Consider the following 17,673-nt stretch of genomic DNA (forward strand, 5'->3'; position numbering starts at 1 on the left):
ATTGATGTTGTGCCATTTCAAAGGCAAGAAAAGAATCTTGTTTCCAGGCAGCCCTGGTGTTCCTGAAGTTTCTTTCTTTGCATGTTAGAACTACCTGCTTCTTTGCTCCATATTGGTCTGATTTACAGCATGCTGAGGTTTAGTGGAGGAAAGTGGGATGCTGGGGGAGCCAATGGAATCTTAAAAATTTATTTTTAACAAAAGGCATTAGCAGATTTGCATTTTGCAATGTATTTTTTTATTTTATTAAAAGAGAAACTGGTGCTGCTTGTTCATCTTTTGCAGGTTTTTACTTCTTGGGCAGTTAATATTCTAACTGACCCCACCTTCACTGACCAATCTGGCCTTTTATCATTAACAGCTCTAAAGAATTATGTAAACAGAATTGAAGATGACAAGCACCTACCAGCCATTGGAAAAGTTCAGCACTGTAACAAACAACACTGTTTTAAGAAGCTGAACTTTTAGTTTCTTTTGCTAAGCCCTAAATTGAGTTACCAATGCAGTGCAAGTATAACAGTTCAGTTTCTGATGTAAAACCTGTAGTAATAGCGTGATTCTTTGCAGAAACCCTGTAGCAGGCAAGTATTGGCTGTAGCATCTCTTCAGTTTGGAAGATGTGATTTCTCAGATGAGAGAGCATACAAAATGCTTATGAAGTTTCGCCTTTGCTATCCAAGCGCAAAGACTTTTCCTTTTTATATTGTCAGATTTCTTCTACAGCCTTTTTTTCCTGAATATTGCTTTCCTCTTCTCCCCTTCCCACCGTCCCTTCTAAACTTACTTGTGGAAGATGTAAAAATCTTACTCTGTTGCAACTTGATTTTTTTCCTCCACTCTAGTTCTGTACTACGAATTTTCTCTTCAAGGGAAAATCACAGGTATGGTTGATAATTTCTGGTATTACTGCATAAATACTTCAGGCCTGATGGTTTAGCAGAAATATTCAGCTGGATGAAGTTTTTTGGTTTGAGAAGATAGATTGTATATTATGTGTTAGTATCAACATATGTTATTGGATGCAATTCTGAAAGTATTAAATGGTAACAGCATGTCAGCGATGGTGGGACCAGGCGTGGGTGCCAGAAATTGTTGTGATAAGCAGTTGCCGATGTCTGTAGATGATAGGGAGAACTGTAACCCATCTGTTCTGAAGCTGTGTAGTGTTTCAGAGGAAAATCTCTGCCAGGTAAAAAATTTCTGTTAAACACCAAAGAAGATAACAACCCTGGAGGCTCCAGAAGAATGACCTGATTGCAGATCTTTGCAGAGATTGCAGTATAATTTTGAGTACCAGAGAACTTCCCTTAATTGACTGCTTTTTAAATTTATTTATTTTTTTCCAGGGCATAGCTTGACTTGGTGCTGGTTGTCACAAAACAGCAGCATATTGCTCTCTGCAGTCAGACTGCAGCAAGCACTCCTGGATTATCTGAGCAACGACTGATAGCGAACTGTCAGAGTAAATAGTGTTTTGTTGTGTAGTATTGATCAGATATGATACCAGAGGATGATATTCGTTGCAGTTTGTTTTAATCTTGTTTGCACTCTCGAATGCATAGGAGAGACTGAGTTCATAAAACAGCACTCAGTTTTTTTTAATCATGTGGTTATTATGGGTTTAACCGTTAACTGGTCCAGGGGAATTAATACTTCAACAGCAACTGAAGTTAGTTCATTCTTAAAACAAACATTAAGTAGGTGTGCTGGAAGAATTAGTCCTTGAGAAAGCATTTACGGGTCATTTCATAGTTGGACATGTTTGTTCAGCCATTACAAGTGTTGGAAGTTTTTGTTGGGAGTGGGCATTTTTATCTTGTGAGTAAAATCTAGATAAGATTGTCTAAAATACATGCACTACATATCTGGATTCACCTAATTTAAATTTTTCATATGATGCCATCTCCTAGTTTTCATAGGTAATCTCTTATTTACTGTCAGTGTTTGCAGAGAGAAGAAAAAATGGACACATTAAATTTTACCAGCGTGTTGACAGAAGGTATCAGAAGCCCTGTGCTCACCTTAATGGCTTGCAAGAAAATGCTTGTATTCAGGCCAGCTGCTTTGTGAGCATTGCCATGTGTAGTCACAGGAAAACTGACTGTAGTGTAAAATTAGGGGCAGCTCAGGAAATTCACAGGCTTGCAGCTCTGGTCGTGGGAGAGCCCCACACCATACTAATATGCTGTTGAGCATTTGTGATAGAGTTGCCATGTGGTGAATATTAACTGGTTTGTATTTTTCTACAGCTGAGTGAGCGTCCCAAGAGAATTGGGAGCTCTGTGATTTTTTTTCCCCAGTGTGTTAAGTCTTATGAAATTCATTGTGAGTCATATGCTGTCTGGGTAGGATTTAAACATCTGAAGGACTTTCTGATTTTTTGCTTTTCAGTTGAGTCCTTCATCAAAATGATAAACTTCTGCCATTGTTTCCAGTGACTCCCACCAAGGAATGTAATTAGCTCTTTATCCTGAGTGTAATCAGTCTATAGTTGTATGAGTTGCTTCTTGCTCCCAAATACTTCACTGTCACATGGTTGGCAACAGGCCTTTGATGGCCCAGGAGTTTCCAGTGAGAGGAGGAGATGAACCAGCAGGGATGGTAGAGGTCAGGATCATGGAGGTGGTCACTTCTGAGCTAACTCTTCTGGAAACTGAATGACAGAACAACGTGGATTAAACTGAAGGGGACATGGCCTGGCAGAAAGATCGAAATACACTGTGTTAGGAAACTGAGCAGAAAATGTAAGCAGAAATGAGGAATAACTGCCATTCTTACGTTTAATGCAGAATTTTGGAATTGGAGAAATTTTTTCCACCCTCACTATGTGGGTGCCTTGTTCTCTGGGTTGTTCAAGTTTGAGGATGGTGTAACTAGAAAACGCTGGTATTCTTCAAAAGCAACCTTTTGGAAGGAGGCTTGTGTTTTGGGTTGGCAAACCTGCATTTTGGAGTTTTGATGTGGGTCTGTTGCAAGCATGCTCCTTTCCTGTTCAGTAGGAAGCATCCTGTCATTGTCCCTGCAGAAATGTCGTGGTAGGGTTATATTACTTGTTCTCACTGTGAGTTACGAGGCTGGAAGGCCTTGATTTCCTTTTAATTTTCAGGTTATAAGATACTTGTGGAGAATCTTGCCTTGGGCACAGGACTGCATGCTATAAAACACTCTTTCCTATGCTTACAATCCCTATTTGAATCCTGGATACTTAACAGAAGTATCAATCCCAGGTTCTGTATTTTTTGTGCATTTTAAACACTACTGTGTTTCTGCTTCATTATTTATCAAATAATGATCAGGCTTCTTGTTTTGTTTGCTTATAAAAGTAAGATATCCCTAAAAGATTTAAATTCCACCCCTTTTCCTCTCCTGTAAACAAACAAACAAAAAAACCCAACCAGACACAAAACCCAAACAACAGTGTGTGTATGTAGCACAGCAAATTTATCTTGGTTAGCATTAAGGTTGCCTGGTTTTGAGGACAGACTGATCTTAGGTATTGGGACAACATAAATCCTACCCACAACGTAATGGAGGCACTGGAAATGCTTCTCATAGTCCTCTTGCATTCTGTGATGCTGCTTTAGTTACATAAAAGCATGGTCTGTTCTCAATTCTTTTTTCTCTTTTGGGGAAGTTGAGAGGGCCGAGTGGTTCATCCATATACAATCATAGAATTATACAATCATTTAGGTTGGAAAAGACCTTTAAGACCATCAAGTCCAACCATTAACCCAGCACTGCCAAGTCCACCACTGAACTATGTCACTAAGCACCAATTCTATGCATTTTTTAAAATGCCTCCAGGGATGGTGATTCTACCACCTCCCTAGGCAGCCTGTTCCAATGCTTGACCACCCTTTCAACAAAGAAATGTTTTCTAACATCCAATCTAAAGCTCCCCTGGCGCAACTTGAGGCCCTTTACTCTTGTCCTTTATTCTGTCCAGAGATCATGGCTAAAAACTTCTTTCATTTTAAGCAACAGTACTGACTGTAATAGTGTATTACTTAGTACTCTTTACTTGCCTCTTCGGCCTCAGCAAAACCAAGTAGCTTTGATGAAATGCTTACACTACTTCTGCTGGTATTGATGATACCTAGCTGAATTCTTTCCGATACTTTGGAGTGACACAGTACAGTCTGAATGTCCACTTCCTAGTTATACTTTTGATCATACTTTGTCTGTCTTTGTGTCTCTGTTCATTGTGGCTTGCTTGTTCTTCTGCATTTCTTTCTTTCTTTCTGTCTGTCTGTCTGTCTGTCTGTCTGTCTGTCTGTCTTTCTTCTCTTGCAAGTTGTGCAGGATTGACCTCCTGCAGTTCAATGAGAACAGGGGGAATGCAAGCCAGTATCTCGCATGGAAACAAATTGTGCCTTTAATGCAATTCCAGAATGTTTTTCTGGAGAAATCTAAATGAGATGTTTTATTCATACATAGTCAGTATTGCTCTGTTCTCTTCCAATTCTAACGGTCTTGGATGAATGCAGGAGATCGTCTGCAGATTCAGTCATTGCAAGAGCAATAAGTTTATATGTAAGTTTAATATTTCATTTTGCAACAGTACTGAACATTAGAACCTTTTGCAAATGTAATGTGGTTTATATTGAATTGTCAGCAGAAGAACAAATCTGAAATTCCTGTGGAGGATGTAAGATGTTAGACAGCACAGAAACCAAGTGAAGGTGCTTTGCAAAAGGAGCACACCAGAAGCAGGACAGACAGAAACTTTTTTTTTCTTGTCTCAATCCCAACAGAGAACCAAGGCAGGAGCTTCTCCTTTAGCATCTGCTCCGACTTCCTCCTTCAGCAACAGGCCTGGTTATTTTTGTAATTGGTTGGTTGTTTGGTTTTGGTTTTTTTTCTTCTCTGGATTTGCAGAATTGATTAATTCATTGGTGCCACCTTGAAACAGCTTTCTTTACTGAGTGAATGTTACGCTCTCTCTAACATCCCAGGAACAGATTTACAAATATTTTTTAAATGTTGTTATTTTAATTGCAGTAGTGTGTTATCATTTGTCACTTGAGTGACTGTACTACTTTGCATGCAAACAGTTCACTTCAGGAGTGTGGGGATTGCTTATAGCGATTTTATCTTCCTCCGAGGAGTTACAAGGTCTAAATAGTTTGTAGAGAAATAGAGGCAAAGATGGTAAATAAATAATGCAAGATCAATCAAATATGAGCGACAGAGATGGGAACAGAATTTAGCAGTGCTTTCACCTCCTGTCCTGTAAATGCGAACGCAGGCTTGCTGCCTTGCCTGAGCTTCCTTCCTCTTCCCTTGGGGCAGTGCAAATGTGTGTGTCTGCAAGGCATCAAGACTGGGAAAGCCATCTAGACTTAAACTTGCTTCATTCACCCTGGCCTCCACAGTTAAAATTAACCATGAGCAACTCTGTAATACATGTCACTGTGTAGGTGCCTGAGTGCTTGTGCAGGCACTGGGCATGGGGCAGCCTGGGCTGGCAGGAGAGAGAAGCTAAAATTGCTTCCTTTGGTGTGAGCTTAGAATGTCTGTGCTTACTTCGGTGGAAGCTCTTCCTTAGAGGAGCCTAAGGACATCATTATTACACTGTAATTAAAACCTGTTAGTTTAATTATATAGTACGGTTTAAAGCCTTAAGAAATACTTGCATATATACTTGTTTTTTTAGAATGAAGCAAAATATACATAATATATTCAACAGTGAATGCAATTAATTCAGGATTTATTATTGTGTTTAAGAAAAAAACCTGCAAACATGTTTTTGAAAAATAACTTGTGATTTCCTTGCTGCCATGCTCGTTTCATACAGTGTATGGGACACAAGACAAGCTCTGACCCTTTCCACTCCACTTGTTTCCCAGCTGTGTGAACCTTTATTTCTCTCATGTGCTTCTCCCTTCTCAGTCTGTTTGAGGATAGCTCACCTTTCTCCTCACACTGTTGCATCTAGCTTGGAAGGTAATTCTGTCAGTGTGATTACCTGGGCTTTCTTGTTACAATGTCCTGGTCTGGGGGGGGGGGGTTGTTGTTTGTTCATTTGTCTTTTGAGAAAGGAGTACAAGTAAGCACCGCAATACTCCTGTTGGGTTTTTCTTAAACTTTTTATTAAAATGATCAACTAAGGGATTTGTTATAGCCTTATTAAGCAGCTCTTTCTTAGGACTAACTTTTTGCCATCCCATGGTCCTGAGACAAATCCTAACTATTCCAGCCACCACACTTGTGTGAACACATTAGTCAATTGAACTGTGACTTGGGTCAACTAGTAATTTGGATCCCCCCTTTCCCCACAAATTGTATTTTATGACTTCCAGAAGCATAAATGTGCAAAAATTGTTCAATCACAGAGAAGTTCTTGGCAAGAAGACTTGGTTAAAGCCTAAGTAACTAGGGCTATTTATTATGTACTGGTGATAGTGGGGAAAACAGAGAGAAATAAGAAGGGGTTGTCAGAAAAATGAATATTCACAAGATGACTTCGTATGCCTTTTATCCTGGGACAAAATCACTAATAGAATATATAAAGCGCGAAGAAGTCCTTATGGTAGCTACTTATAGAGTTCTTTGAGTTTCTTTTTGATGGCAATCCACTTGTGATTACCTTTGCTTGCACATAGAATCTGGATTTTAACAGGACATTTCAATCTTCTGTCTAATTTTGTATGTTCATTTTGTCTGTGTAGGAGAGAGTTTAAGCTGGTTGTAAACTATGTGGGCAGATAGTTTATGTTAAAAAAGGGAGAAATTACGTATTTTAGAAGTAACCTACTGGAGTCTGTGTCTGTTCTTACTATTTATGATAACTAAAGTAGACTGAAAGTTCTGTGATTTTCAGTTCTGTTATGTTTTATAATGTCTGAAAATACTAGGATTCTCAAGTTTGGTGATTCTCTACTCATGCCAGGAAATGTGTAGCATCTTTTGCAGGGTGATGTGTACTTTCCTTTTATTGTAGAAGTAGTTGACACAAAATTCTGCATGAAACAATTGCGCTTGTGTGATGATCCTATGCCTATTTACTGGCATCTGCTTTTTCTTGTGTCTTTTGTGATACTTGAGTACTTTTCATTGGCTGGGGAATGGGGGATCACATACTTGGCCTGTGCAAAACTTACGTACACTACTATCCAGGATTTAAATCCAGTAGTTATCCCAATAACTTGAATAAAAGCTCCTCTTTTCCACAAGCTGGATTTTACAGTTCATTTAAGTTAGCTGTAACAAACTACTTTACAACTTATTGGGGAAAAAAACCCCAGTCATTTTCTTTAAATAAATTAATTCAGTTAATGGTAGGATACTAGCGCAAGTTGCATACTAAAATACTGCATTGTGTTGTCTCTGTTGCTTAAACTTACTGGATATTAAGATTATTTATTGAGTGGCACTGTTATGTCATTCATTTATTTAATATGTAGGTTGAGTAAAGTTTGCTGATACCAGTGATGAATTTGACATAATAAAGTTAAGCTAATCACAGTGTCAAGTACTGGGAGGCATCTTTTGTGTTACAAATTACACCTATTCGTAAACAGCAGTAAGAGTGACCTAGGTATACTATACTGACACAATTATATTTATAAAATAGCTTGAATGAAGGGAATTTAAGCTACTTGGGTTTTTTGGGCCGTGACTTGATATCTAGCTTGTCATTGCTGGATGGTATTTTATTTGATTCCAATTGTTAGCAAACAATATTCGTGGAAGCTTGTGGGAGGAAGTGTGGTGTAAGAATTTGGGTTCTTGCTGGTAGAGCTACTGGAATTCTTTACAAATCTGTAATCTGCATTAACCGATATAGTTTGGTAGTTTCTTCAGCTTTGGGTTTTAGAATACTGAACATAAAACCAGCTTAGCCTGGGAATAGCCAGTGAACATTGGTTGTACTGGTTTGGGCAAGTTCTGTAGTTACAGAAATAAGCTGATGTGAAACTGAATGGGTATAATCAGATATCTTTTGAAAGCAACTGAGATGCTTGCAACATGAGGCAGAGCAGCTGTCAAAAATGTTCTTGTGCAAATGTGGTTATCTTTATTTTTGGACTAACCAGCATTTTGTCTTCACAGCAGCTATACTTCTGAATGGAAGTGGCTTGCAGACAGAGCCAGAATTGGCAGCCGTTGGACGTGGCTTCAAGCCCAGATTTCAGAACTAGAATACAAAATCCAACAACTAACTGACCTTCACAGGCAGATACGTGCCACCAAGGTATTGTCTGTAAGCTCATAAATGGGCTTTTCAAGTTATCTTTTGACAGTGTTTCTTGTAATATTTATTTCTTTGGTTCCTTGTTGTTTGTTTGTTTTGCCCTAGAGTTCTTGTATCCATCCAGCCTATTGCATGCAAAGGTTAATAAGAAGGCCATCAGGAGCTAAAAAGTATTGTACCCTAGAGGCACCAGTACAGGACTGGGAGTTGGGAACTCTTACCTTCCTATCTGTGGTAGTTGGTGACTTTGTTAGCAACTTCCAGGGGCCCTGCAAAAGCTACTGCGTTTATCATCCTAGTTTTTTCACTCTGCAGAAAAGGCAAGATTTGTTTTTCTGGTGGGGTGCTTGGTTATTCAGTTTTGTGTTGTGGGGTTTCAGGGTGGTTTTTTTTTTTATTATTTACAATGTGTGTTTATTCTGAGGATTAGCTAGTTAATGTTTGTACAGCACTTTGAACAGGTCAAGGATTAATTATTACTAAAATTCCAATGTGTGTAACTCATGTACTAGTTTTTGTAAATCGAACTGGCTAGACAGTGGGAAAGTCACATTCCTAAACCATTAATAATCTATCTATCGATTTAATGGGTTCCCCAGGTCATTCTTACGTGTAAGAAGCCAAAACTTGTGATAATTCTGGCAGTGTGATACTGAGGGGGTTTAGAGGAGGGCTCTTCGACTCTCCATAGACGAGTCTCATGTAGGTTGTTTTATCTATGCTGGGGTCAGATAAGCACAGATGGAGAGGGGCCAGAAGATGCTTTTGATTTTATGTGGCTGAACATGAGACTTAGAGGGAGTTTAAAAGGAGAGGGAAGTCACCCCAGAAGGCATTTCCCTCTGATGACGTAAAGAAAAATTATCCCCTCTTCCCCTATTGCCTTCAAAGCCCTTCTCTTCATATTGAACTTTGTCTCTCATGCTCCAAACTTTTCCCCAGTCAGGTTTTTCGTTAAAAAAAACACTTGAAGAGCCTTCGTTTGAGGGTCCGTCCTGCCTCTGTGCTCACACAAGTAAAATTAGATTTTGTATCTTGGTGAAGACAAGGTGAAGGGTGAGAATGCCTGTATTTTAGTGTTGTCCTAAATAGCAGATACCTGCACACTGTTAAACTCAAGAGCTATCAGCCTTTAGGGTGGCATAGGTCTCATGAGCTGCAGAAGACAGAGAAATGAATAACAGAGAAATGAGAGAAAGAACATTCTTTTTGTCATGCGTTTTCTTCGCATTAGGTGGTATGTTGGCTTGTAGCCTAGTCATCTTCCTGGTGGGGATCTTTAGTGACATTCCTTTTTGCAAACTTCATGCCCCTTTTACCAGCTGTGGTGTTAAGTATTTGGCTTTGTGTCCCATAGTGAACGTAGACACATATTTTCTTAAGCAGCGATTTTTTTTGTATACACGTTTGTCGTACACCAGTGCAGCAGCTACAGAAGGACACACAGGCTGATAGAAGAGCTCTTTGTTTTCATTTAGTGACTGCAGAGTAGTTACACAATATCATTAGGATTTTTATGCTGTGTTTAATGGTTTCAGAGCAGTTTTTGTGTATTTTGAGTGGAAAAAAGTGTGATTCATAGCCAGTGAACAATGATTGCAAGCAAAACACCACTTCTCCAACACCATAATGCAATGGGAAGGGAGATGGTTAATTTGTGGGCAGTTTCCTGGCCTACTACATTGTCTTCTCCATCTCTATGCACGTAGAAGTAGCAGCTCTGGATCTTTGACAGTCCTTCCACTTTAAAAAAATTATAGCTGCAAAACAAAAAAATTCCACTTAAGGAGTGGGGGAGGTGGGAGTTCATTGTCAAACTCTACTGGTTGTAACCCATTTAACTTATAATTCCTATATAGTCACTATTAGTCTTCTAATTCTGTACTCTTCCTCTTCTGTGCCTATTCCGTCTCTCCCTCTTCATACAGTCTGTCAACTTGCACCTTCCTTTTCTGCTTTCATCTTTCTCTGCTTGGTCAACAGGACTCTGCAACTTAAAATATAATTCCAGTGGAAGTGTGGGGTGTGTCCCCCTCTTTTCACCACTTTCCTGTGTGTCTTCCTATTACTCTGCCTTCAGAATCTGTGTTTTAGACTTTTGTGAGGGTTTTTTCTCCACTCTCTCCGTGGTCATGACATATGATTCTTTCGCTAAAAAGATCTGAAGATTCTAAGTTCTGAAAGAGTCTAAAACTGTTGAGCTAGCTTGTCCTCCTGTTGTGGCACATAAAAATTAGATCTGTACTTGAATTTCCTTCAGCGTACTGCCTACTTTGTAATTTCTGTTGTCTACAGACTGTAGTATGATACTGTCTGGATTCGTTTCCATCTGCTGTAAATGGAAAAGCACAGATGATGGGCTACTACTTGATAAGTGCTTGATAAGGAACATGGAAAATCTAGCATTGAGTTGATTGAAATTCAGAATCTCTGTGCCCCTTTTGGGTACTAAATCAAGTCTTCAAGCACCTACATTTGTTTTTAGAGAATGTTTTTGTTCTCAGATTTGAATTTATAATTCAAACAGGAGAGTAAGTTAGAGACACAATGAGAACAGGACAATTTCACATTTTCTGCTAGTCTTCCCTTTGAAGTCTCTTTGAGACTTGCTTTCATGTTTCAGGGCAAGTTGCTGCCGAAGCAACAGTCAAGGTGTTAGTAAAACTACAGGATCCCTAATTTTCCACAACCACAATGTAGGTGAAGTTTGTCTTGCTTAAGGAAATAATACAGGGGTTCCTTGTGTTCACATGATGACAGTCTTGCTTGGTCTCACTAGGAATTAAAAATTGAGGCAGTGTAGTTGAATGGTCCCATTCTTTCAGTATCTGCTTGGTATTTGAGTAACAGGCAGTACTTAAAAGCAAGTAAGTTATTTCCCTTTCTTTTTGGTAGAAGTCTGCAGAGATTTGATAGTCTTTTCCGAGTATTAAATTGATTTGCTCAAGATAATAACAAATTAAGGGACTATTTGAGGAACTAGTTTTGACTGTTACAAAGTTATTTGTGCTTAGTATTTTGTTTAAGTTGTTGAAACAAACCAAGTGAGATGTTACCTAGGTTTGTATTTGACACTTGTTTTCTAATCTGTCATGTGGAAAATGCAATGGGGTTTCTTTTCCTAGTTCATCTACGAAACTCTTATTATTTCTCTACCATATACAGTTATATTTATCTTATAAGGTGGCATTCTAGATGATAGACCATGTCTGATACCACATTTGCACAGATTGTCTTGAAAAGCAATGAGATTGCTGTAGTATTTAGGATAGTTACCTCTGTAATTATGAAACTCTAAAAATGCTCATCTTAAAAAAATAAATTATTAAATTGTAAAAGGCTTTTGTTTTGAATCATATACATCTCTGCTACATAAAAAATAACAACCTTGATGTTTTGCTTTGAACGTGGATAGGAATAAGAGAAATAGAGCACTTTAAAATGCCTCCACAAAATTTATTGGCTGCAAAGACTGTAACCAACTTCAAATCAAAGGGTGATTGTTTCTTACAGAAAAACCTCTTAAATCAGCGGGCAAATGATCATATAGTTGCTCTAATAAGTATGAATTTCTGATTTGAATTTTGGCACAGATGTTTAAGCAGTGGTGTAACACTAGAGCAATTCCTGTTATAAGGAGTAGCATGAATGGTGCAGCTTTTCATTAGTGAAAATACCTACTATTTCTATATTTTAGCTGTTAAGTATATTTAAAATCTAGTTTGTGTGCTCCAAAGAGTTGCTGGGAGGATTTAGGGGGCATGTGCCAGGTTTGACTGCCCCTTAAAAATGATTTAGGAGGGTTAATCCGTTGTCAACCAACTGTGTTCAATTGCTGTTGTCTAGGGGATGGTGATCTTAGAAGAATTCCCATTTCCAAAAGACATTTTGAAGAAGCAAATACAATTGACAGACCAAGAAGCTTTATTAAACGCCACAGGGAATTCGCAAGCTGCCATTGAGAGACAGGATTCTTTGCCGGAGCATGACTTTGAAATGTCACCCAGCAGTCCTACCCTGCTTTTACGAAACATAGAAAAACAGGTAAAGTAAAATAAAAACTGAACGATCAATGGCGCCAAATGATTTACTTCAGAAATAGGGCAGGTTCCATGGTGATGACTTCCAAAAAGGAAGATATTTCGCAATTGAGGGTGCGTGCTGATGAATTGAAGGGCTTAAATAACTACATTGTACACCAGGTTTACAAATTAACCTTTTATTTCTGACGTGTCTGTGTTACCGCTTTGTTTCCATCAAAGTGGCCACATAACAACTTCTAATAGTTATCCACAAACCTGCCTCTCCTTTATAGTTAGGTTTAATGTAGTGTTGCCACAGATTGTTTCAGGAAATACTTAAGTGAGATGAAAGGGTACAGCTGAAGATGGAGGTATGTTGCATTTGAAACAAAACCAAAAAAGAGCCCCAACAGAATATAATTGTTGGTTTGTCTTTTCAAGCATTATAGGACTCTAGTTTGGAGCTGAGGAATTCCAGGTACTTAACAGGCATAGCGTAGGCGTAGCTGTGAGCAGAGTTTCGGTTCATGGTGTTCAAAACAGTCATTTCCAAGGTTAATTCCAGGAAATACGATATAGACTCCAGCAGGGTTTTCTTTTGCTAGAAAGTACATAAAGAATGTGGTAGGATCACATTGCTGAAGGAGATACAGGAAATTTGTTTTCAGAATGAATTTATGCAGTTAGCGTAAAGCAAACCTGACAAGGCCATTATGGTTTGTGAATATGTTGCTCTCTGCCGTACAAAATTCTTGGTCATATACACATTTTTAAATGGGATAAAAGTAGCTTTAGGTACTAATGCCTGTTCCTGAATCTCTGTGCCAATTTTTCTTATTTGATAGTCATACTTTCCTGTTCTTAAAATGCTTCCCCTGTTTGATAGATCTTATCCACAACAGACAGGAGTAAGGAAGCAATGAAACAGGAAATTTATATGCGCAGTGCTGGCAATTGCACAAGGTAAACCAAAGAGCATTTTTAGAATGTGGTGAATGTCCCCTCTTTAAGTGATTACTTGGAGAATTAAATACACTTTTCAGTAAGACATTTGACGATTAAAGTAATAGCGGTGTGTTGCCTGGTCCCTAAGTAGTTACAAACAGAGGTCTAAGAAATTTGATTACTTGGAAGTAAAGGTGTTCTACATTTAAGGCATCTCACAGATTACATCAGATTTCCTCCCTTTACACCACAAAAAGCTTGGGGGTTGATTTCCTTTTTGACTATCAGTTCTATAAATCAACTTTAACTCTGAAGGTCTGAGTTTCTTCTTGTTCAGTGTCAGGACTAGTGATGCTGTAGGCTGTGAACATTCACAGATATTCCCACAGAATTCTTCAGTCCTATGTTAAAGTATTTCTTTGTTAAAAAGAAACAATTTTACTTGTGAATAAAAAAAAAATTCATAGAGATTACAAAGCGACTGAGCCTGGCAATTTTTATTAATACTGTTTTCAAGTCCTTTTCATAGCTCTGTGGTGTTTAAAAATGTATATTTTTCCTTGTGATTTGGAAGTCTGCCATTGTTTCAGTGCTTTTATATTCAGTATAGACTTTGTTCCTTACAGATTGAATACTTTTAAGATTTTTGAGTCAATCTGCTGAATATTTTTCTGGCATCTTGTTTGCTTTGTCCAGACCTTTTTTAAATGACTTGCTATTTCTGTGCTTTAATATCCACCCCTGAATATTTTATTCTGAGACAAAATTTTTACCCAACTGCATCACTTACACATGAACAGAAAAGACATGAGTTGTAATAAAATGGAAAATAATTTCTTCTGCCTCTTTCTGCATAAATGGTAGTCCCTTCAAAGTGTAAAGAAAACTTACTGGGTAGCCTTTTGCAAGTCTTGTTTTAAACAATCTTAGTTATGAATGAAAATCCTACAAAATAATGTAAAAGTTTTTTTTTTAAAAAAAATTACACCATTTCAGATCCTTTAATTTCTGTTTAATGTGCAGAACACAGTTTCCTCTAAGAAAGCTATATTTATTGTCAGAATAACCTTTAAGGTTTGACATTTAAAACAAAAAAATCTTTGTGAAAAGATATCTGGAGTCAGTCCACAATTCATTGCTTTATAAAGAGTAATTCTTAGTCTTAACAAATTAGCTGCATTTGTTTTGTGGCAGTTCTGAAAGTCCGAGTGTTGGTGGGGTGGGGACTTCTGCTTGCTATTTTTGAGGATACGAGAAGATTTTAGCCATTCTGTCTGTAGTTATAGTAGTCCTCCTGTAGTTACACTTCCTTTTATAAAAACACCTTTGTCAAACTACAGTGAGCAATGAAGAGGATTTTTCTAAGAAAAATACTTGGAGTGAACAAAATGTACAACGAGTAGACAGCAGGCTTTTTTTTTTCCCTTGTTGAAATGCTTGTTGAATGGCCAGTTAGCTGCTCTGGGCTGCAGCTGTTGTAACATCAGCTGTAAAGTGTTCTGTTTCTTTTGCCTTTTTAAAAAAACTGGCTAAAATACTAAGATCTCTAATGTATTTTGTGTACTACTAACTCAAATGTACAAACAATGTGCTTGGCTGGTTGCTCAGGGTTGTGTCGTTTTTTTGTTGGTGGTGTGTTGTTGGGTTTTTTCTTTCTTGTATAGTTGAACATAATTGTGAATGAAAAACATGCCACACTTGATTATTCACAAGAAGAAACTAAATATGATTATTCCATGTGTGTGACTGGAATCCTCGGTAGGGAAAAAACCCCCAAAAAACCAGGACTGGATAAAAAGTCTGACTACCTTTTATTTTTTTTTTTTTTTCCAGAGTGCGCAACTGAGTGAAATCATTAGCAGCCTAATTGCTCCACTCAATCTGTCTCCATCGTCTTCATCTCTTTCATCCAAGACCTGTAGGCACAGACACCTGGTCAATGGCATCTCCTTCAGGTAGGTGACAGGATGGTAGCATTTTCTTAGATAATAACTTCTAGTAAAGTTATGTAGATGGAACTGATCATCACTACAGTAGTAAATCAGGAAAACAGAGCTGCTTTCTGCAAGCTTCAAGAGAAGTCAAGTCTTGCTTGTAAGGTTGAAAATAGTAGGGTTTTGTTCTTACATCGTAGAAGTATGCAGTCACTAAGTATATTTAAGTCCTGGGAAGATGAATGTATCTGTGAAGTAGTGAAAGGATACAGTAAGTAACACACTACTGATTATTTCAGAATTAATGCATTCTGTCATGATGACTACAACTTTATTTCTGGAAAAGCGATGAACTAGACTTTACTAGATTAGTCAAATACATAAGCGATGGCACCAGTGGCAGCTTCATTAATTTTAAACATACCAGTTGTCAATACAAGGCAAAATTTTCTTTATCAGCTACTTTTTCAAGAATTTGGAGATAGTGTTTTTCCATTTGTGGTCTTTTGTTCTGGATGGGTATACCTTGCAGGATGACTATAGCAGCTCAAAATTAATGTTGTGGAAAAATGTTTCTTAGTACTACTCCATACTTAGTAATTCCATCTTTTATTCAAAGATTTTAAAATACAGTACAGGCTGTAATCAGTGTCAAAACAGCGTTAAGGTAATTGACTATGGTCCTGTCTTACAAAAGACCTAGGTATGTATGTTGGGTATTTCTCCTGAGATACTGGTAATGTGATTTTTGAGGATGGAGGGGTTGCTGTTATTCATAGGTCTTAACTAATATCAGGTGGATGAAGAAAGTGTTCCCTACTAGAGCTTGGGGGTTTATGGTAGTGTCTGCAGCAGAATGTAATTCCCTGGCTCCCAGCTCCAAAAGGAGCTGGCTACACCGTCTGTTTCAGCAGCTTTGCCGCAGAGGCTGTAGCCTCCCACAAAGAGATTATAATGAGCAGCTTGGATGGGCAGCTTCTTTAACTGCCGTCTGTTCCCAAGTGATTGTGTGATTGTGCCCTAAATTTAAGGATGAAGGGGTCTTGTCATGTATCATTCATGCTCCTGACATATCAGTTGTTTACAGATAATGTAGGGGAAAATCAGAAGATTCCTCTGAGTTTTGGAATATAAATAGGCCTGAATTAAGAGTTGCTAATAGAGATGGGTATGTGGAAGAAGAGAGTAATTTAGGCTGTTAGAAGGCTGTGTTTGAATTTGTGACTTTTTCATGAAACAGATGAGGAGAAGGGTTCTGCTATTAAAAATGTTTTTAGGAGTGCATGAAGTTGACTTCATGATGAGGCACTCTAATGATGTAACTTCAAGCCACTTCTCTTCTGATTTATCAGGCACTGTCCAAAATCAGTCTTCTTTCCATTTTATGAGCAGCACAGTTGTTTGCTCACAGACCACTCTGTCTAAGGCTCGTTGTTTTCTACTCGTGACCTATAAAAGCCCAAAGAAGAATAGGAAGAGTTGGAAGACTTTCTTAGTGCTATAGCTCTAAACTGGAATCGGTGAGTTAGGTGTTGGAAGGGAATCTGAGAGACTTGCAGAGCTTTCTAGATGTCATCTTAAAAATCAGTTGAATAGTTGATTTTAATTTTTAACTTCTTGTGAAGTGTTTTGAAATCTGCAAATGAATACCATTCATTAAAGATGGTAAATAAACATGACATAGAGTGGTTATCATGAGAATCCTGCAGGAAAATTCACTGCCGCCTACTTCTTGGGTTTTTTTCCAGTTTTTTGTGGTATGTTGTTGTATAGTATTGTGTGCAATTAATTGAGACAGTTACAGACTCCAGTTAACTTCATTTCTTGGCTGCTTCTCCCCTTGTTCTTTCTAGAGCTCACTTTATTAACTACTAGAGAAAGTAGAAGCCAAAACTGAATGGAAAGTAAGGTGATTTTTTTGTTCTTGAAGAGGAAAAAAAAAAAAAGGGATTATAGTGACTTTTATTTAAGTAAATTATTGAAATTAATTGTAGGCTGTTGATGTGAAAGATATAATAGTCCATGTTTAAAGTATGTCTAAGTGTGTGATGGTTTGAGGTAATCATGGGGGGTTGCACTATGGTTGGTTAGTTGGACTGATCCCAGTGGAAATGGAAGTGTACGTATGATTCCTGGTTGATTAAATGTGGGTAACCTTGAACTGCCATTTGTCAAGGTCTAATTTCATTAGTGGTTTCCTTTTTCTATGTAGCTTTTCTTTGCCTAATTAAATCTAGATGTCAAGATTAGCCAGATGCATTGTATGAAGGTAAATGTTCATAGAAGCAGTTCCCTAAGCTAGCAGTAACCACTTTCTTATGAGAGGAATGAAAAAGTTCATTTCTTCAGTACAAATAGTGCCTGTCTGAAGGCTCACTGTGCATGTGTGTATCTGTGAGTGAGGTCTCTGCTCTTTAGCTAGGCTACAGAGCAAGAAAGGCCAACCTATGAGCTTTGGAAGGAATGTTTCAGCAAATTCATGGATTTTACATCTGGCAATGGTTCATTTTGCTCTTCTGTAGAATCACGTTTTGAAAACCACCCAAACTAAGATCAAAATAAATGGATAACTCAA

General features: G+C 38.0%; 1 protein-coding gene across 6 annotated transcripts in view; it reads left to right on the forward strand.

Annotated features, from left to right (window-relative positions):
- Positions 1-17,673, forward strand: part of KANSL1L (KAT8 regulatory NSL complex subunit 1 like) — a 66,665-nt gene that overhangs the window by 15,684 nt on the left and 33,308 nt on the right. For 4 of the 6 annotated variants that reach the window (XR_008823427.1, XR_008823429.1, XR_008823430.1 and 1 more), the window contains exons 3-5: positions 8,056-8,197; positions 12,044-12,241; positions 14,998-15,119. Coding sequence is in view for 1 of the 6 variants with exons in the window: in XM_056348447.1 (XP_056204422.1) it covers positions 8,056-8,197; positions 12,044-12,241; positions 14,998-15,119 (462 nt within the window). In the remaining 5 variants the exon portion in view is untranslated. The remainder of the gene's footprint in view (positions 1-8,055; positions 8,198-12,043; positions 12,242-14,997; positions 15,120-17,673) is intronic. The other 2 variants (XR_008823428.1, XR_008823431.1) reach the window with 2 other exon arrangements.

The sequence above is a fragment of the Falco biarmicus genome, chromosome 8 (genome assembly GCF_023638135.1).
Source record: "Falco biarmicus isolate bFalBia1 chromosome 8, bFalBia1.pri, whole genome shotgun sequence".
Taxonomy (NCBI): domain Eukaryota; kingdom Metazoa; phylum Chordata; class Aves; order Falconiformes; family Falconidae; genus Falco; species Falco biarmicus.